Here is a 19893-nt window from a genome sequence, read left to right as displayed (position 1 = left end):
CAAGATTTTTTTGTTTGTTTTGTTATGTTTTGAACACTTTCTCATTTATTAGCGTATTTATATCTTGTATTTGATAAAGAACTTGATATATACATCATGAGCAACATCACACAGCCCAAGCAACTTCATCCCTTGCCTGCCTCTCTACCAGACTCAGGTAGAGCTTCAGTCAGGATAAAACTGAACCCTGGGCTTACATTTGCCTTTGTAAGGAAGATAAACAAAAAAAATAAACAAATATATATATATACACACACACACACACATACACATTATTAATCTTTCAAACAATCTCTGAGACTCAGTGGTGTGACAGGAAAGCCATATTAATTTCCCAAGTGGCTGCAATGAAGATAAACTTTTACACAGCACTCCCTGCTTGTTTGGCATAGAAACGGAAGGCTACTGGAGAAACAAATATTCCAAATTAGGAAAAAATTGACACCTAACCATTAGTTTATGAACTTCCCTTGTATCCCAGCTGCGGATTTGCATTCTTCCTGGGAACACCTTTTCTAATTTATTCCTCCTTGGCTAATGCAAGCACGAGAAACAAGGAATACATGCACATTGCAGGTGTGCAGCTCTGAAAATGGGATCCAGCCTACAAATGGCACATCAATCACTTCTCAAGGATAAGGCTTCATTTCCCAGTTCTATTTTGGACATTGAACAGAAGAAGGAAATGTTTCCTTTTGAAAGAAGGCACATCATTCTTCCTAACTGCCAGCTTCTGTGAAACAATGGCTTTGTCCTCATCTCTCTGCTCTCAACACAACAACACTAAGTTGGAGTGAAAGAAGGCGAAGGGAAGGTAAAGCTCTTGGTGAGAGGGAATGAGTGTTTGAAATCCCATCTCCCATTTTCTCACCACACCCCCAGCTGATGCTCACAGCTGAGTTAAAGCAATAGCCAGCAGATGACAATGAACGAGGCAGTTAGAACAACGAAGAGTTTGAGTAATTACTAGTCAGATGTGGACACCAAGGAAGTGAGCATTACACTCTGTATCAGTGTGATTACAAAGAAATAAAGGAATGGAGGCAGCTCTTTCAGGCACCCTACAATCACAAAGCCATCCTCCCATGCTCTGTTATTTCCAAGCCAGCAAAACCTTCCTGAATGGTTGACATGGGCAAAACCCCTCTGTGCTGGTCCAGGGTTCAGAGCAGCAACATCACTGCACACCTTACCAAACCTACACCTAACTTCTCCTGGCGCAGCACACGTAAATTCTGCAATCTAGTTGTGCAAACTGGAAAAGAGAGAGAGAGATAGCGCGCAGCCTGAGGGAGATCCTTGTAATCACAGCTTTACTGATACCGTTGGCAGTGCCAGCAAAAGACTTCTTCCTGTTCACAAGGTGATAACTTTGAGGACCTTGATTAACGCGCATTACTCAGGCAGACAAATTCAAATCTACCCAGCAACTTTTGCAGTCTGGATGAGCCTGATAAATAGCTGCGAGGCATGAAAATTGCTATCTGAACTTATTATGTATACTAGAAAAATATTTTTAACAGCGAGATCTAAAATGCATATATTTCTGACCATGGATAAGCTTATCTCCTAGATGGCTCCAAATGAGGGACTGGGCTCGCATTCCAGCCACCCCCATGTCAGGACAGCTGTGAGGCTGTGGTACCTCTCCTACCTGCACCCTCAGCCTAGGGGCTGAAATACCACCGGGACAAGAGCTGCTGTATTACCCTGCGATGGCAAGGATATTACTTTTAAGTATATTTCACACAGATACCCTGGGGTATAGAACCATACATGTGCTGAGCAAGAAAATAACAACAACAACAAAGAAAACATCAAGAAAATAAAAAGTTTTGAAGAATCTTGAACATCTACCACCCCTCCTGATAACTGTTTCATGCAAAGTGAAAGACCACAGAGTTTGCCATCAACCTTAGCAAGTATGTGGAAGGTGATTATATTTTCATCTCAGACACAGGCTCTACTCTAGAGCAGACGTGTAACGCCATACACCAGACTTTCACACCTACACTCCACTTCTTTTACCTAAGCAGACCTATGGATGGCCTCATGTAACACTTCTAGGGCCAGCTCCAGCCCAACAGTGGTCTCAGCTGTACAAGTCAGATGTTTTTATTACTTTCTTCTTTTAAGCTATAGGAAGTTCTTTCTCCTAGAAGTTCTTCCCAGTGTTTAAAAAGTAACTGAAGGTATTCCAGACGCAACAATACTGAGACAGGTCAAAATAACTGTAGAGGTCAAGTCTGCCTTACGATTGCTAACCAGGAGTTTGTGTGGTGTATTGCATTCTGGAGCAGCCTAACCATACAGATTTTTTTAATGTGTAATTATTTAGCATGCTTTTCACACTTGAATATTTAAGCTCTGATATCTGATAGCTTGACAGCTTTTTTTTGCTTTTCTTTTCTTTTTTTTTTTAATTCCAGGGTGTGCTATGAGCACTAGAGCAGTTTTCATGGTGTACCCAGTGAGTTAATAAATAGACGGTGCAATTACAGTGACAAGCATCGCACCAGAAAAGAACTAGAGAAAAAATAGTAAGCAATTCTGGAAAATGAAACCACCTCTCCCTCTGGTGTCTCTGAAGGTATCAGCTTCACGTCTAAAAACCTCAAGAAAAAAGCAACTGATGAAAGACAAGCTGTCCCAAATACCACAAGGATTACAGAAAGCCCCTCAGTTAAGAGGCAGACTGTGTTTCGTCAGTGTTGACTAAACAAACACTTTGAAAAGCAGCTAAGAAAGAACTGAAGAGTACTAGAACATATCCTAGGAGGTCCGCAGAGGGGCTTTGTTGCATATTCCAATCCCTGTTGCAGCAGAACAGATTTTAGGAAAACGCCATCAGTCTAAACAAAATTGCATCAGGTAGCAACAAAATTTTGAGGGACTTTCTGGAGAGCAAAAAGAGCAGAAAAATGGTTTGTGATAAATAGATTATAGATTTCCAACCATCCATTCAGTAATTAATCTGGGCACTCAGAATATCTGAAATCAGTGAGGATAAAAAGAAATAAATAGCAAACAAACTGCTGTATAGACACAGTTTAAAATGTTATTTACACTGTTATGCGGGGACAAGTTTCCTGGAAGGACACTCAAATTATATCATTAATACAGATCAGATTCTGGCCAATTTCACAGTATTTTAGACAATCTTTACACAAGCAAAACATACACTTATTTCAGAATACGAATGACTGCCACGCAGACTTACTTTTTTACTTTACCAAATTACAGACAAGAAGCATTCCATTCGATCAGTACAGCAAAATGTAGCAGCACTGGATTTTTTGAAAACTGCCCTATACACAATTGTATTAAATTACTATATGTGCAACAGTGAGAGATAAGAAATAGAGAAGAGCTATTTCCACAGGCACACCAAAGGGTGGTAAGGTGTATGGATGGAAATGATAGGTTTCTCTGGCTTTACTATTATGATTCTAAAGTGCAGAGAGAAGAATAAACGTATTGTCATTTACACAAGCCTTGTAACATAGTCAGAAAGGCATTAGCATAGACAGTGAATAGCTCTACAGAAAAGCATTCTCAGTAGTACAAAGGTATCACCTACCAGTAAATACACTGCAACAATTTAAAGCAAATAAAGTTATCATCTTTTGTGTAAGATTTCCGCTAATTACAATAATACATTAAAAAACATGTCCACACAAACATGTAAGGAGAGGACTGGCTGGTAGGGGGGTTAATTTCACTGATCATTTTATTTGCTGGAAGAGGTACCTGCTGTTCTGATTTAGGGTGCAGAACTAGAACATGATGTATTTCAAAGGAAAATTTCTCCTTCTGTACCCACCAAATATCAATCACGCAATATTGAGAAATGTGAATCACTTTCTCATTTCTATAATAAAATATCTTATGCCTAGGGAAGCAAACAGACCTTTACATGAAAAAGATACACTGATCCTTTTTTAAACCTTAACCTTTGTTGAAGAAATCCCATATGATTTTATGTTCAACTGACTAAGCAAAAGCATGCAAGGCAGAGTATCAGCTTGGATTTAGTAGGTTTAGGGACAGGACTATCAATTGAGCAAAACTTCAATTACAGACTAATTTAATGTATACCCAAGTACATTACTGCAATTCAATAAACATCTCTTCAGAAGTAGACAATTCCAATTTGCTCTCATTTCAGCCTGTGTGCATGCATTACAAATTTGCTATTATCCACGCTAAAATTAGTCAGACTAGAAGTACTCATCCATGCAATCCCAGAGTTTCACAGTGCTGCATCAAGCTAACCTCAAATGAACCACTTAACTTTTCCTGCTTACTACCCTGGAGCAGAGGAGTGTACCTTCCCAGAACAACACTACTCTCCTGAAGTTTCTTCTGGCTAGGTGCCTGCCTGGGTACTTCAGCAACAAATCTATCGATGCCTCGTGTTGCATGTCCAACCATTCATTTTTATAACTCACTCTTCCATTTTAATCCTTCTCATACTGTTAAACATGGAAGTGTCAGGCACGTGCCTAACTCTGCATATTCTGATATTTGGTTGTTCTGGAAGATCTCCTCTACTTAGCAATGATACAACACTAGATACGCCACTCCTGGCAACTCAGTTCCTTTTTAATTGTGAATTAATTTCTCCATATTTGAACAAATAAAATGCAAGATCATCCAGTGGGAATTAAAAGCACTTGGCATCTAATGTGAACATTCTCTTCATGATCTGTGTAGTCTGAGTATCTACAACATTCAACACTTGATATTTAAGGCACTGTGAAGGCATTAGCATATCGATCATCAAGTGCCAGAGTAAATTAGCAGGAAGTGAAATAGTGGATGAAAGTGATCTTGTTTCTGCAAAAGTCCATTTTCATAGAAAATTAAAACATTTGGATCAGTAAAATTACGCTCCATGAGCAGACCTGTACTTCAACTTCCTTCCACCCCAAGTCACCCCCACCCCAAATACAGAATGAAGCACTCTTGGGGTGACTTTGCCACCTTCTGCTCGCTTCTCCTAAGAGGCAGAGAACATCCCTGTGGTGAAGCTCAAAGTAAGATTAAAAAAGTAGCACAGTAAATAACACCTCACTACATGCCTCATGGAAGCTCTTAAGCAAGTACCACCTTGCAAACGTAGGCACAGTATCACCTCTTGAAACACAGTAAATAACAGAGCTAAAAACTCTAAGCTTCCTCCAAGAACTACTGATGTCTCTGCTGTGTATTTTAAGACATGAGCAGACTCATCCCCCACCATTTACTCCCAGCAGTCCTGAGCAGACTCATTTGACATGCAATGCTCCATCACAGGATTATTTATGCCTGATAAACTGTAAAGGAAGGCAGATGAAGCTGACTGACAGTTAAACTGTTCAGCTGACTGCATTAAAAGTATCCATAGCTACCATGTGTTACTACAATAGCTTATGAAGAGGGCTACATCTGGGTGAAGTTTTGATTCAAACACTTGTTTTAAGAAAATGACTGAAATTCTTGTCTCTCTTACCCTTTTCTCCTACTTGAATTTAATATGAATGAAAGAGGAAGGTCCAATAGGATGTCAAATCTTATACGCAGTTGCCATGTGGGAGGAAATACTCATCTTACATAAACTTGCTGTTTTAATGCAACCTACCTTTCACTATTAATTCTGCATAATTTGAAACTCCAGATCCACCATCTGAACGAATGACACATCGGTACTTGCTGATACTGCGTTGAGAGGTGTCAGCAACACTGACAGTAGCAGAAAAACGTCTGTGGTTGACGACTCGAGTGACCATTAATGCTGTGTCCCGTCCATTCCACTGCTGTGAAGGCAGACAAAAATAACGTCTGTCAAAAGGCACACAGATCATTCACTCTTTGTTACTATTAAAATTGTTCAAACCTCCATGTTCCCATTACTCTAGGTTACTTTTTATATAAGCACGATTTTTCAGGGCAACACTGCTAGTCATGCCCCTGCAATATGTACAGGGCTTTGGATTTTGTGAACTAACGTGCTTAAGTATCCTTACAAGTATATTTGTTTAAGTTTTCATGTCTACTTAAATTTTGAAATGTTTTTGTGCATTTGATGTGTTATATATATACAGAAAAGTCTGGAGAGTGACAGTTCAGACTGAATTTGTGCAGAGCATATCCAAAGGCTTAGCTAGGACATGAAAATACTACAAATGAACAGGTTTTCTACAGAAATGCTACAAAATCAACAGATTTTATAAACCTGGCATTTTCAGGTGTAAAACTTTGTTTCCAAAGCAATTTAAATAAATGAATTGGATGAGCAGAAATCCTTGTACCTGCAACACTCCTCAAAAAATCTCTCCCTGCCAATGCCAGACTACATTTTCCCAACTGGAAGAGTGACAGATGATGAATTAACTAGAAATCAGCATAAACACCTGAATTTGTTCAGTTGGCCTAGTTTATTAGGAGGCTCAGAGGAAAATACACTGCCATTTTGCCAATTTCCAGTAATCAATTTTGGGAGGTATTTCCAAGGCTATTTTCATTAAATACTTCAGTTTTAAAATATGGAAAACAAGTCCCCAGTAGCAACAATGGTTTCCTCCCAAACCCCTGCTTCTCTCGGGAAAAGGTTCATACTGCTTCAGATCGGAAGTGTTTTTACATGCATCTAATCATAACTGAGGAAACATTTCACGGAAAGAACTCAAGAGATATAAAATAAGCCAAAATATATCTCAGTGGATATACCTCAGTGGATGCTAGAAGTATAACACAGGTTAATAAATTTCAGATTAAAAGATAATTTTTAGGATAATGGCTGTGATAGGAGTACAGTTAAAATGACTGTCAAGTCATTTCTAGATAATGCCAACCACATTTCTAACCAACACAATCTCCTTCCCAGCATTAATTTTAATTCTTAGTATTAGGCAAACTGATTCAGCTCCTAGTATTTGGACTAAAATTGAAATTGTTATTTAAAAAAAAAAAAAAAGTTTATTAAAAAGTCTCAAACCAATAAAAGAATTTGAGAAAATCCGTAACATATCACCACAAATACCATAGCAACTATGATAAGGGTCTGTCACTGATGATGTTGCAGTTGTGGTGTTTTTTCTTGTTTGATTGGGGGCTTTTTGTTTGTTTTACTAAGCACCAAAAAAAAAAAAAAAAAGGAAAGAAAAAAATGAACTGAATTTTGCCATAAATGAACTGAATTTTGCCGTCAGAACAGTAATTTAAGAAAAGATGCGTGTTTAAATTCTACTGTATGCAGAAAGTCCTTAAGGCACATTCTTGCTAAATCTGGTCCTCCATCACATCATTCTGAGCTGTGAATAAAAACTGTTGACTGGCTTCAGCATTTTGAAAGTGTCAGCCCTATGCACATGCACGGTGCATGCAGTAACAGAATCCTTGTTTGGGACATTAGGTGTTTCATGGTGCAGAAGTTTAGACAACTATGAGAGCTCCCTTATTTTTAAAGTTTCTAGAAGAACTCTATGTATAGAACATGTTAGTGCTGGGACTCTCCACAGCCAAGCACTTGAATGGGCAGAAGAAATAACTTTGTTCTTCACTGGGAAACAGTACTCCACCCTTCCAGTTTGCTAAGTGTTCCACTTCTAAGTCTAGAACTGAAAAACAGTTCTTACATTTACTATACCTACATGAATAGTACTACACAGTCTTTCAAGTCCAGCTGGCAGGATGAAAATATAGGTATTAAGAGAGCGAATGCTTTCATCTTTTATTGAGCAACTAGAAGAAACAATCTGCTGTCAACACAGCTAAGGGAAACTGAGAGGAAGAAACAAAGGCAGTACACAAAATGATTTTTGCCTATTTTTATCAACCAGATAACTATCTCAGACCTTATGGTAGGATTCCATCTTAACTTACTGCCCTCAGCCCTTGCCAATGACACTTTCGGAGGGCAAGGGGGAAGACGACCGCAAATTAAGCACGAATGAGGAACTTCTCCACTTGCTCTGTCTTTTCTGTTTTATGGCTGAGTGCTTACAGGTATGCACAGATTTGTTTGAAACTAAAGTTTTGCAGTAACTGGCCACTTTTTCCATCTTCTGTAGCATGATTCTGTATTTTGTCACCTTAGACTCCCATCTGGAAACACTTTAAAGCAGTTCTCAAAAGATCTCAGTGATAACATTTTGCCTCACCACCTAGTTGTCCTCCATCTACTTCTTTTACTCGAAAACACTGCATCACCTTACCTGGAGCCAGAGTTTGTCATGCTGCGACCACTTCCCCCCAGCAATGCACTGGAACGTCGCGTTCTGTCCCACGTTAACCTCCACGTTCTGCAGCCGTAGGAAATGCGGTGCTTTTCCTAACAAAAGATGCAAAGGATAGGAAGGGTAGAGCAAGGCAGCAACCGACTGTTACAGCAATACTGACATAAACACCCAGCAAAGCATTAAGGCCTATCCTTGACCAGGCAATTTAGTAAAATGAAGCTGTCCTTCAGTACCTGACTATTCCCTGCAGAGCAAGGTGGGTGAGCTTACACAAAACAGCCCAAGATATCAGTACAGAGCTCTGGCACATCTGAAAACATAGACTGTCAGATCACAAGTTCACGGTCATCAAAACAATTTCTTACTCCTTGCTATGAAGAGTAATTGAGTAAATTCTTTTGAAAATTGTGTTTTTATAAAGGTCAAAAAGAAACCAAAGGTTTCTGAGGTTGTCAAGCATGACTGACCCAAACCAAATTCTCCTAAGTGCCTTTTTTCCCTTTTTACTTTTTTTGACTGTCAACTACATCCTAGAACTTTAGAATAACAAAGTCATTGATATAAAATCATTGATATTAAATGAAATATTGGTATTAGTGATAGTATTTTATCACCATATTAGTTAAGAACAATGTAATTTTTTGCTGTCATTAAATTCAGTATTAGTTCAATATTAAAGCACTGATACCAAAGTGGCAATATCATCAATATTAAATATACATGTGTTGACAAAGGAAAAAGATTAAAAAGATTTTTTTGACTAAACACCACTCATCTACTTAAGTTAAAAAAAAAAAAAAAAAAAAGAACTTACAAGAAAAAAAAAAAAAGCAGTGGTGAATCTGACACTTCAAAATGACCTTAGTGCTTGCATGGCTTTGGAAGAAAGTTTGTGCTCCAATTAAATACTTTTAGTAAGACACACAGAGTCTTGTAGGACACTAAAGGTCAATCCTTTTCAACTCATCTTTGAATTTCCTAATACGATTAGCCACCAGAGAGATACAAAATTTCATAACACATCCTACCCTATATTCTTCTATTGGAAATAAGTAACTTTGAGAGGGTATGGACATCTGTGCCCAAGCACGTATGAGGCTTGGCATGCGGGTAGGTGTTCACTACAGGCACATGAAGACTGTACACTATGCTGAAGGTTTTTATCTAGTTTCCATATGGTGTTCTCCCTGCACTCCGTTTGCTGACACCTCCAGCACACAGGCTGCAGAAACGCAGCGATTCTGTACTTCGTGCTTTCTTGGGGCCAGAAACATGTCTCTGAGTTCACTGGAAAACTACCTTTGGGTGATGGATGGGATGTACTGTGTGATATGTGCAGGCCAATACGAGTAATTCCCACCCCCAGGCGAAGGTGTGTAGGTACATGCAGGCTCCAAAGCGGGCACCGTGCGGCCTGGGTAAGCACAGCCCCCCCAGCCCCAAACCCCCCACATCCCTCGGGTCTGCTCGTGTCCTGGGCACCCGGCTGTCCCCCCCCACCTTGCTCACACACAGCGAGCCTTTAGCACAGTGGCAGTGGATACTCCACTGCTTCCCTTCTTGGGATTTCGAAGCGGCAGCACCATCTTGGCATTTTCCTCCATCTCTGTGGTGTAATTAGGCACATCTTCTGTTGTTGTTTTTTTTTTAATTATTATTATTATTATTATTATTTACTTTTTATTAAACTGCTACCTAAGTCTGAGTAGTACACTTATCTATGAAGGTGAAGCAGAAATGAAAAAATAACACCAATGATTTCAAGTCACACACCCATGCTCACCAGGAGCTCCGTGGTTCCTGTGTTTTGAGTTGTAACAACTGTAAAATGAACGCAAGGGGCAATGCCTGTACAAGTGACAGAACACGCCCTGGTGACATTTGCCCTGGTGGCTGTCACTGCTGAACAACAAAAGCAACGCTGGCAATGGGACAGGAGAGGCATTTACAAGGACTGCAGAGAACTCGCAGCCTGTGGGGAGCTCTGTATGCTACAGGTTGCAAACTGACTGGAAATGCAGTGGTTACAGTTCGAATCACCCCACTTTGGGGTCAACAAGGTTGCGCTCAGTTTTCTAGAGGGACTTGCATATACCTGCAGACACTGATTTAAACATCAGTTTAAATACTTCACTAAGCAGGGGTCTTTTTGTTGCTATTTTTTCGATCCCATAACCTTGTCTGGGCTTTGCCACACAGTTGGTTCAGTGGCCTCTTTCCCAGTAAAGGGATCAGTCACCACCCGCTATGCAGAGGAATACATGCGCATCATTCGGGGGATTTGTTTGGATGCTGCCAGTTATCAGCAACATCTGGTCAACACAGATTGTAAGGATTTCTTAATGAAGTAAATGCACCCAAAGGCCTGAGCAATGAGCACATGGTAAATACAAATATAATTTAGTTAAACAGCAATTAACCATATTGCAGTTATCAGAAACGTCCTGTTAAACTTGAGCAGAGCCATCCATGTCTGTCACGCTAAATGGTAGCTATTCTTTGAAATTCTGTACTGCAAGAAAAAAAGTCTATTCACCCCATTGATACAATCTACATGATTTTGTTGTGAGCAGCCACTGCTGATTTGCTGAAACTACGAGCTAGTGAAAGGGGCTGTAAAGCACTGAAGTGGCAGGGTGGTGGGCTACCTTTCCAAACGACACCAGACTACTCGGAAATGTTGAATTTGCAGCACCAAAATATAAACAAATGTAAACATAATCTAATAAATCAAAGTATCACCCCAAAAGTGCATTTTAGTATGCTACGTAACAGTTAATAATTTGAGCATTAAAAGACATGGGGTAATTACAGATTACTTTTAAGAACATTAAGGTATTTGAAGGAGACACGTCTAAACTCACTAAAGAACATGAAAGCTGTTTAAAATCTTTAGAAGGGGCTATGTACTACAGACACAATATAGACATACAGAAGTCCTCAAGCCTCACTGTGCATGCACAGAGAAATCAAAAAAAATCATGCCACAACGTAGAGATTTAAGGCCTAAGTATGAAAAATGTAAGCTGGGCATAATGTAACCACTATAGAAGCAACATAACCCAAATACTTTTGAACAGTGCAATCAACCTGCATTAGTTTTCACTCTTGTGCAAGTCTGAATGAGATTTATTTTTAATATCCTCATGCAGATGCTGAGTGGGTTTAACATTTCTTTCGAGAGATACCTTTGGGATATGTCCTTTATTAAGGAAATACTGAACCAATTTGATTTCTTTTTTTTTTGTTTGTTTGTTAAGTCAACCACACAGGGCATTATCCCAAACTTTTTAGATCTTTTTCTACACCAGTATGATTCAGAAATAACAAAACAATCAAGAGTTCTGTGTTCTTGTGGCAGTATAGGAATAGAAACTTCCAGACATTCAGGCACTAACTACAGACTCAGTTTTGCTTTTTGCACAACTTGGTAAGTTAAGCAGTTGTGAAAGGCTGATTGTCATCACGTGTCTCAGGGGACATAAAAAGAAATCTTAGAGCTCAATGAATTGGGTATATCACTACTTGAGACTGCAAAGCCTGGTATATAACACACTGATAGAGTTAGAAAAACAAAGAATGCTCACTGCATGGATGGGCAAGAACTCTGACTTCATCCACAGCTATGTACCCTGGATGTCCTTTCAAAGAGACAGATTCAAATATCACCTGAAATACAAAAAAAAAAAAAAAGAAAAGGTTTTCTGAAAAGAGAAACAGCAGTAGTCATTTGGCCAGTCACAACATTCTGCTCGTATTCCAATGTCTGACGTGTTCAAGGCATTTTATCACTGATAGTGGAGGGGCACCTATGCAACTCACTATGCGGATGTATATCAAAGACTGGAAATCTGTTTGATATGGAAAAAAAAAATAGAGCAACATTAATTAGGATTAGCAAGAACTAAGTACTATTTCCATTTGGAAGAGCAAAAAATACCCTCTTTATATACACACAGTCCTGTATACACTATAAGCACCAGTCCAAGAACATTACGTGTGTAATCATTTGACATCTTGTTCTAATTAGTGTGCCTCCAAGCTGGAGAATATCATTCACAAAATGATTTTCTCATTGAATCAATAAGTGCATGGATTCTTTCGGAGAAAACCTTGATCTGGCATGCACACTATTGCAGTATCAGAAAGCAGTAAGTGAGCAACAGATGACCCTGGATTCTAATTACTGGACTGAAATAAGATTCTCCCAGAAATAATAAAGTTCTTTTCTGCCTTTCCCTGGATTGAACTAGCAGAGTCTGAGTACTCTTTGAAAACATGTGTAACGCTTCTCTATATTAACAGTAAACTACTTTACACTATTTTCTGTATGGATCTGGACAATGAAAGTGTTCTACTAATTTGAGGCCGATTACACATATATTTGATTAGTGATGAACAAAAATGTCACACTTTTCTAGGGCTGTGTTATTGTACCTGGAAAACTGCCCTGATTTGAAGTGTCCTGTTACTAACATACAAGCTATCTGCAAAGACTTTGAGATGGGGCAGGGGAAACCCTAAAAGACTCATTAAAATTCAGTTTACTACCGCTAAATAAGATTCAGAAGACCAATAGTATTAAATATGGCCCAGTTTATTCAAACAATTAAAGGTTAGTAGGACATGAGGAACAGGAAATTTGGTAACATTAGCCGGAATGCAAAAAGGAAAAGTGCAGACTAATTATTTAACATGGTAATGTTAATCACAGAATGGCATTTCCTCCTAACCTCTAGTCTAAACCTCCCTTCTTTCAGTTTAAAACCATTGCCCCTCATCCTGTCATCTGACCAAGCAAAAAACTTGCTCTCTATCATTTTTAGAAGCCCCTTCAAGTACTGACAAGCTGCGATGAGGTCCCCCTGGAGCCTTCTCCTCTCCAGGCTGACCAGCCCCATCTCTCTCAGCCTTCCTGCCCAGGAGAGCTGCTCCAGCCCTCTGGGCATCTTCGTGGCCTCCTCTGGCCCCACTCCACCAGCCCCACATCCTCCTGGTGCTGGGGGCCCAGAGCTGGACGCAGGGCTCCAGGTGGGGCCTCAGGAGGGCAGAGCAGAGGGGCACGATCCCCTCCCTCCCCTGCTGCCCACCCCTCTGCTGATGCAGCCCAGGGTGCAGTTGCCCTTCTGGGCTGCAGGCACGCACTGCTGGCTCGTGTTGAGCTTTTGGTCTACCAGAAACTCCTGAGTTAGCGATTCCCTTCTCAAAGGAAAGGAATGAAGTGCTATCCTTAACTATTTTTTAAAAAGTCATGCATGTGGAGAGATTAAATGGCTGCTGTCCTTGGCATTTGAAAGGGATGTTCCCCAGTTTTGTTTCCTCTTACTAAGGCAACGTTCACACTCTACTAACTTGCTCATTTTTGCATGAGCATACAGTAATGTTTTCAAGGACAGAGTTAATTAATGTGCTCAGCTGGCACAGTTACTACTGTTGCAGCAGCACTCTAGTGCAGCTACTTGTTTTGTAGGATAAATTATTTCAGTAATTCACGACTACTTAAATCATTACTAGAAAACCACAAAGTTTGTTAGCTACTTAAAGCCAGTTTTCAACACTGTTTTTTCCACTTTAAATAAAAGCTGGCATTCCCAGCCTGCTTCTGTTCAGCTTTTTCTTCATTTTCTCCATCAGAAGATTTAATACACTACATATTCAGCTGTCTGAATGCTGATCACCACGTGCTCAACACTACAAAAGTGGAGCACTGGACTTCATAAGCACCAAGTTGCTGTTAATTACTTTGCATTTGTGCTTCTGGAACTTAGTTTCTGCTCACGTTGCCAAGACTTCGTAAGATCTGCTCCCCCAGTTCACAGCACATCCAAACGGGAGATCTCCTGAAATACGTCCATTAGGAAAAAGCCATGATAAAAACAGGTAGAATACAAAAATAAATGGGCAAAAAAATGAACTAAGAAAAGTTCACGAGTTAACAATGTTTAGAAATAGAGTTCTACACCACTGGGAGGTGGACAAAAAATAGGCTGTCCAAGGGACAAGAAGCAGCAGCAAATCTCTGGAAGATGATATAACGATCCCCAAACCATCTATGAGTGTTTCATGTGATCAAGAATCTCAATAGACCTCAACAGACTGTAAAAACCAAGAGTGTAATGCATGTCCTTAGAGTGGAAAGGATAATTTACTTTATAAATGGAAAAAATCTTCATGATAAAAATGGTACTTACTGGTAGCAGCATAAAGCAACAACAGTGACTCCTCTCCAACTCGTACTGAACTGCAACTTACTAGCTATAAAAACCTTATTTTAGTTTTGCATTTATAAGTAGCTATAAGCCATGCTAAGCTACAACAGTTTCCTGAAAGCCAAGAACTTGGAAAGAAAAATTCTCCAACTCACTGGCTAATTGTACATGGCAAAAGTAAGCACCAATACACAGAGAACTGTTTTCCGTTAATTAGTGACATGTTCAGTGGTCTTAATACAGCACAACACAACCTACACCTGGAGTCAGTAACAACCGAGTCAGCTCCTGAAAGGACTGTGGATTTAATCTTCTTCACATTGGTGAAGAAACCACTGAAGAGTGAAGGTTTCCTCGCAATTCACACAATAAAATATTCTGTCAAAACAACATTGTCTGTCTCACTCTGCGCTCAGACCTCCTTATTTCCCAATTCACAATTCCACATGGTCGTCCCTTTGTCTTTTTGCTGCATCTCAGCCCCATTAAAGCAAGAAGCGCAGAAGCACACAGGTTTTCCTGGGAACTGGGAATTGAGACCCAACAATGAGAAAAAGGCTTGTAGGAGGCCCAGCTCTGCACATTTCAGACCGAGTCGCTCTCATGTCCTTTTAGCTTCAGTTGAAATATATTACAGTGGTTGAGAAATGGGCATTTAATACTACTTCATATTTAAGGAAGCTCTCAGAACCTAATGTAGCTGGCAAAATGCAAAGCTTTACTCTTACACATTTCTTAAACGCTCCTGAGAACTGCAAATACCAAGTCATTTCATGTTTCCTTCCCCATAAACAATCCTACATTTCACTGCTGCTATATACCAACAATGTCTGTGTTAGCAATGTAGCCTGGCTCATCTGTTGTGGTACAACAGTTTTCTTCAGGCGTGGATCAATAACGTTCCTTGCTATACATCAAAAAAACTCTTCCTGGCAGACTGCAGCGCGGCACTTGGCGCATTCTGGGACTAAGTTCATCCTTATGGCAAGCAGTAACTCAAGATTACACGTATTACCTTTCTCCAAGTACTATTACAGCTTTTTCTCGCTACACTAAAAATGTATGCAGACTGGGAATCCAAGTGCGACTAACTCTAGGGTAGAATTTATAAATCTCCACCATCCCCATGTTTATACCTCAGCAGAGTGCTTCTGGAGCTGGATGACTCACACGACCCTTGAGCATAGCTGCCAGACCTAAAACACGACCCTCTGGCAAGCGACTCGGTTACTTGTTTTCCACTGGTCACGTCTCCAAAGCTCCAGGTACCTGTCAAAGCCTCAGACCCAGGGCAGATGGTTTCAGATGCTTTTGCCTAACAGAATTTTCAGCGCACACTGCAATTCATGGTGGTTGATTGCCACGTATTAAGAGAATAATCCCCATTTCGCCTGACACAGATTTCGTAATTTTGGATAAATTCATTTATTTTTTCCCCCCCCTCATGTTACTTGGTGCTTTTGAAATACTTTCAGGCCCCCTGTGCACAAATTGTTCTCTAGGCAGGCAGTTTTGATTTAAAGCTGACAACTAATGCTCTATGGCATATCCTAGATGTGAGTATAAAATGAGACACTCCCTAGGCATCAGTACACCCAAGCTTTGTCATCCTGCCACCTCTGGATTCCTTTAGCCAGAAGCGTTACATTACATCAGGCTGTCACACAACAATCATTTAACAGAAGTCCTTGACTGTGCTTTTCCCTTCATTTTTGAGAGCTTAGGTTTTTCTTTTTCTTTTTTCTTTTATTTATTTATTTATTTATTTATTTTTAGATATGTAAAGAGTCACTAGAATGCAGATCACCAACAGAAAAGTGGTTTATAAAATCAGAGACTGGTTATAAATCAGTCTATCAGATCCCCCATGATCTGTGGGACAGATCTCGCTTAAGAAATAAAAATACAAGGATAAGTAGAAGGAAACAACCACCCCATCCATCAAAAAATTGAGGCTGGGGAAAAGAAAGAGAAGGAGAGAACCCCTGCATTTTCTGAAAGGAACTACTCCCAGCCAGTCACTGCTGGCTTCCAGGCTCTTCATTTTTGCGCAGCAAGCAGTACAAAATTCTTGTTTGAATTAAAGGATTTTTTGGCTCAGGAAAAGCAAACTTGACCTCTAAAAAGACTTGCAAAAGATGTAACTAAGGCTCAGGAAGTCTAGTATTGGTGTATCTAAGAGAAGGATCTCTTGGTTTGAGATCAGACTGTCTTTTCCAGGTTTTTCAAGCACTGATTATCTGGGTGAAAGATCATTTCTGTTCTCTCTCTAGAGCACCTACTATGAAGCAAATTCTGGTTCACAACCAGGTTCACGTTAATATGAATATCAAGCACTTTAATATGATTTCAGAACAAGTGACAAGTTGTGCACAGCCCTTAAAACACCACTTTCAGTGCATTTGCATCTCTTTATCCCTTCCTCTCACCCTGCACAATGTGCTCTATCTATTCTGCTGATATTCCCAACTCCTTTTCGGAGGCAGAACATTAAAGCATTCTACTTCAGCTCAGATTTTATAGACCTCCTACCCAGTTATTAAAAGGAAGGAAAAAAAGAAAAAAAAAAGCAAAAGCTTTTCTACCTGCTGTTTTCTATCCACAGAGTATTCACTGCCTTTTCATAGTTTCTTCTGTCACAATTCCTGTCTCACTCATGCTTTTATTAGTATCGTATGTTTTTCTCCTTTTCCTGCAAGGTGTAGGGTGCAATTACCTCCCAGGCTTTTTTTTTTTCTTGAATGCAAAACAAGAAAAACCTGAAGATAAAAACCTTCAGTGCTCAACAAGAAGTGAATCCACTGTGTGCAACCTTCTCTAATTAAAACTAAAACAGTGACTCCAAAGTTACTGCAAGAAGTTTGAAGTAGCCCCATGAGGTGGTCTACTAACTAGTAGCTATAAAATTAATATGACCAGAAAATAACTTATGCATTCAACTTGTGCTTGTTTAACAAAAATAGAAAATAAAAAAAAAATCTCTTGACAGATCAAGTCAAACTACCTTACAGGCACAGTGTTAAAAACAGGAGGGATGGAGACAGAGATTGGATCTGGTGAAGAGTTTACTTACACTGATAACATGGTACAAGATTTTACTGGTATGCCCTCGTATGGGCAGCAATAACCCAGATGCAAGCTGAATGGAGAAATGTTAATCATTCCTTCTTACGGAATCAACCAAAGGCCAAAAGTAGGTCTGACGAGTTTACGCAGAGGCAGTTACACTTGCAGACAGCCTGTTGTATTTACTGTTATCTAGAACCATGGAAAGAAAGTGCCAGTACAAGTCTGTTTACATGCATACGTCACGATATACAAGTGGGTCTCAACTTTCCAATAGTTTAACTTCAGTGGTCCAACTTTCTCTGTGACCTGACAACATCTTAAGGGTGAAGAGTGAAGAACTATGTCGAGATGCCTGTATCATCTCTTGCTACAGGAACTGCTATACATAAACTCATTCTGATGCAAAAGGAGGAGGCAAAAAAAAAAAAATCTCAACTTAATTTTCAGTAATACCTATTACTATTGATAGCTTATAGCTCATACTTAGAGAGATGAGCAGAGAAAAAAGAAAGAAAAATATTAGAAACTCATACCTGATAAAAATGTGGCCAGAATGTACTGATGGCAAGTTCTGCCTTCACCCATCCTTCCGTAACAACCCCTGAGACGTTCCATATGGGATTGCCCTGTGGTCCTCCGTTCACTTTCACGTAGACATTCAGAGAGCCAGGACTCGAACGGTCTCTGCTGGATAAGTAGTAGTGGAAGTCGATGCAATGTGTGTCATTTTCCTTCAATGTGGGCAGAAGCAAGTGAGCTTTCTGCCCAGATGCCCGCCCAGAGCTGTTCACCATCATGAAGGAGCCTACAGACAGAGAAGGAAGATTGAAAAATACAAAGCATTTTTTTTCAGCTCTTTCAGTAAAACCAGCTTCCTTAGAAAAGTCAATGATTCCTTTAGATGCCAGGAAACAAAACATTTATCTGAAGAACTCAAACTAGTTATTTTATGCTAGTTGTTAGGTAACAGAAAAGATATTAAAATTACAGGGTATAAATACAAATAGATTCAGGGCCAACTACAACCGCCTTAATTAGATAACTTCAAAAATCAAATTAAAAATGCTACTTTGCTTTTATTATTTTATGACTGTGGAATAAAAGAGTCCCTCTAAACAAAATCATATTCACCACAAGACTCTCCTATCACATACAGTCCCAAACACCTAGTTTCCCAAAAGCACATTCAATACAAAGCGCTTTAACAATGGACCAAATTCTTAGCTGGTATTAACCTACATGGCCCCTACCCACCTCGTGCCAATCTACACCTGTTAACTCTGCATCTTGGCACCAAAAGCTTTTGAAGGTGGCAATATGTTAAGAAATACAGTTTTCAGAACCCACATAAATTAGGCTTGTTAGTGTACAGCAACATCAGAGCTAGAAATAATGCTACACGGACAATTACACGTCTAGGAAGGAAGGACCGGCTGAATTTAAGTAGGAAGATAGATACTAAGGCAATTTATGAGTTTGTTAACCCCGAAGCTTGCATCATATTAACCATGCCACTGGATGTTGAACTCGTGTTTTGATTCATCAGGCAGTTATTTTACAGCACGTTGTGTCTCAACTCATCTCTTTACAGATGCATCAAGGTGACAAATGTTAGCAATAAGGAAAAACATTATGAGAGTTATTTGATTCAATTCTGTTTAAAGGATCTGCTTTATGTGTGTGCAGACACTTGCAGAAAAAGCTGAAGAACATACCAAGATCTGGGGGGGGAAATCCATGTGTCAGCAGCCAGGCATAATAATTTCTAATCAAATGCAGCCCTCTTGACATTCTGAATTCTGATGCAGCTGCCAAGTCATGCTACAAATGTATTTCTCCACTGGCCTCTTGCAGTTCGCAGAAGATTGAGTTTGAAAAGCTTTGCCTCACTTCTAACCTATTGACTTTCCCTATTCCATGCCACAGCAGTGTGACAGACGCTCAGATGAGCCAGATAAACATTTTGATCAATTCTGTCCACTGAACAGCCACATATTCTAATTTCTTTTTAATCAGCAGATGCCAGCAACTTTCTCCCACAAAACTGTTTTTTTTTTTTTCCCTGTGTTTATGTGGTGTATACACACACACACACATTTTGTAAAGTACTGAAAAGCATGGATGCAGAAGAAAAGTCAATCTTTCATAAAGAAATCACAAACTCTAGAGACCTTGGAAAATTCAAGTAGAATGCAAGCACAGCTGGGGAAGAGGCTGTACGAAGAAATAAGAAAAGCTACAGGCAAGATGCTCTCTGGCAACCCTATCTTTCATTTTGATATGCTGAAAATCCCAAAGGTCCCAAATCAAGAAATTCCAGATTCACAGCAAGGACCTTCAAGAAACACATGAGCTGAATCCAAACTTTTTAATTTCTTTCAAATAATCATAGT

The 19893-nt window shown here is 39.6% G+C and overlaps 1 protein-coding gene across 9 annotated transcripts in view; it reads right to left on the bottom strand.

Annotated features, from left to right (window-relative positions):
* Nucleotides 1-19893, bottom strand: part of PTPRT (protein tyrosine phosphatase receptor type T) — a 446868-nt gene that overhangs the window by 261614 nt on the left and 165361 nt on the right. For all 9 annotated transcript variants that reach the window (XM_032198172.1, XM_032198173.1, XM_032198174.1 and 6 more), the window contains exons 3-6: nt 18034-18305; nt 11810-11891; nt 8199-8314; nt 5624-5798 (exon numbers count right to left, since the gene is read on the bottom strand). In XM_032198172.1, the coding sequence (XP_032054063.1) occupies nt 5624-5798; nt 8199-8314; nt 11810-11891; nt 18034-18305 (645 nt within the window). The remainder of the gene's footprint in view (nt 1-5623; nt 5799-8198; nt 8315-11809; nt 11892-18033; nt 18306-19893) is intronic.

This window comes from Aythya fuligula, chromosome 16, assembly GCF_009819795.1.
Source record: "Aythya fuligula isolate bAytFul2 chromosome 16, bAytFul2.pri, whole genome shotgun sequence".
Taxonomy (NCBI): Eukaryota; Metazoa; Chordata; class Aves; order Anseriformes; family Anatidae; genus Aythya; species Aythya fuligula.
The sequence above is the reverse complement of the archived record's forward strand: the minus strand, read 5'-3'. Positions and strand labels throughout refer to the sequence as shown.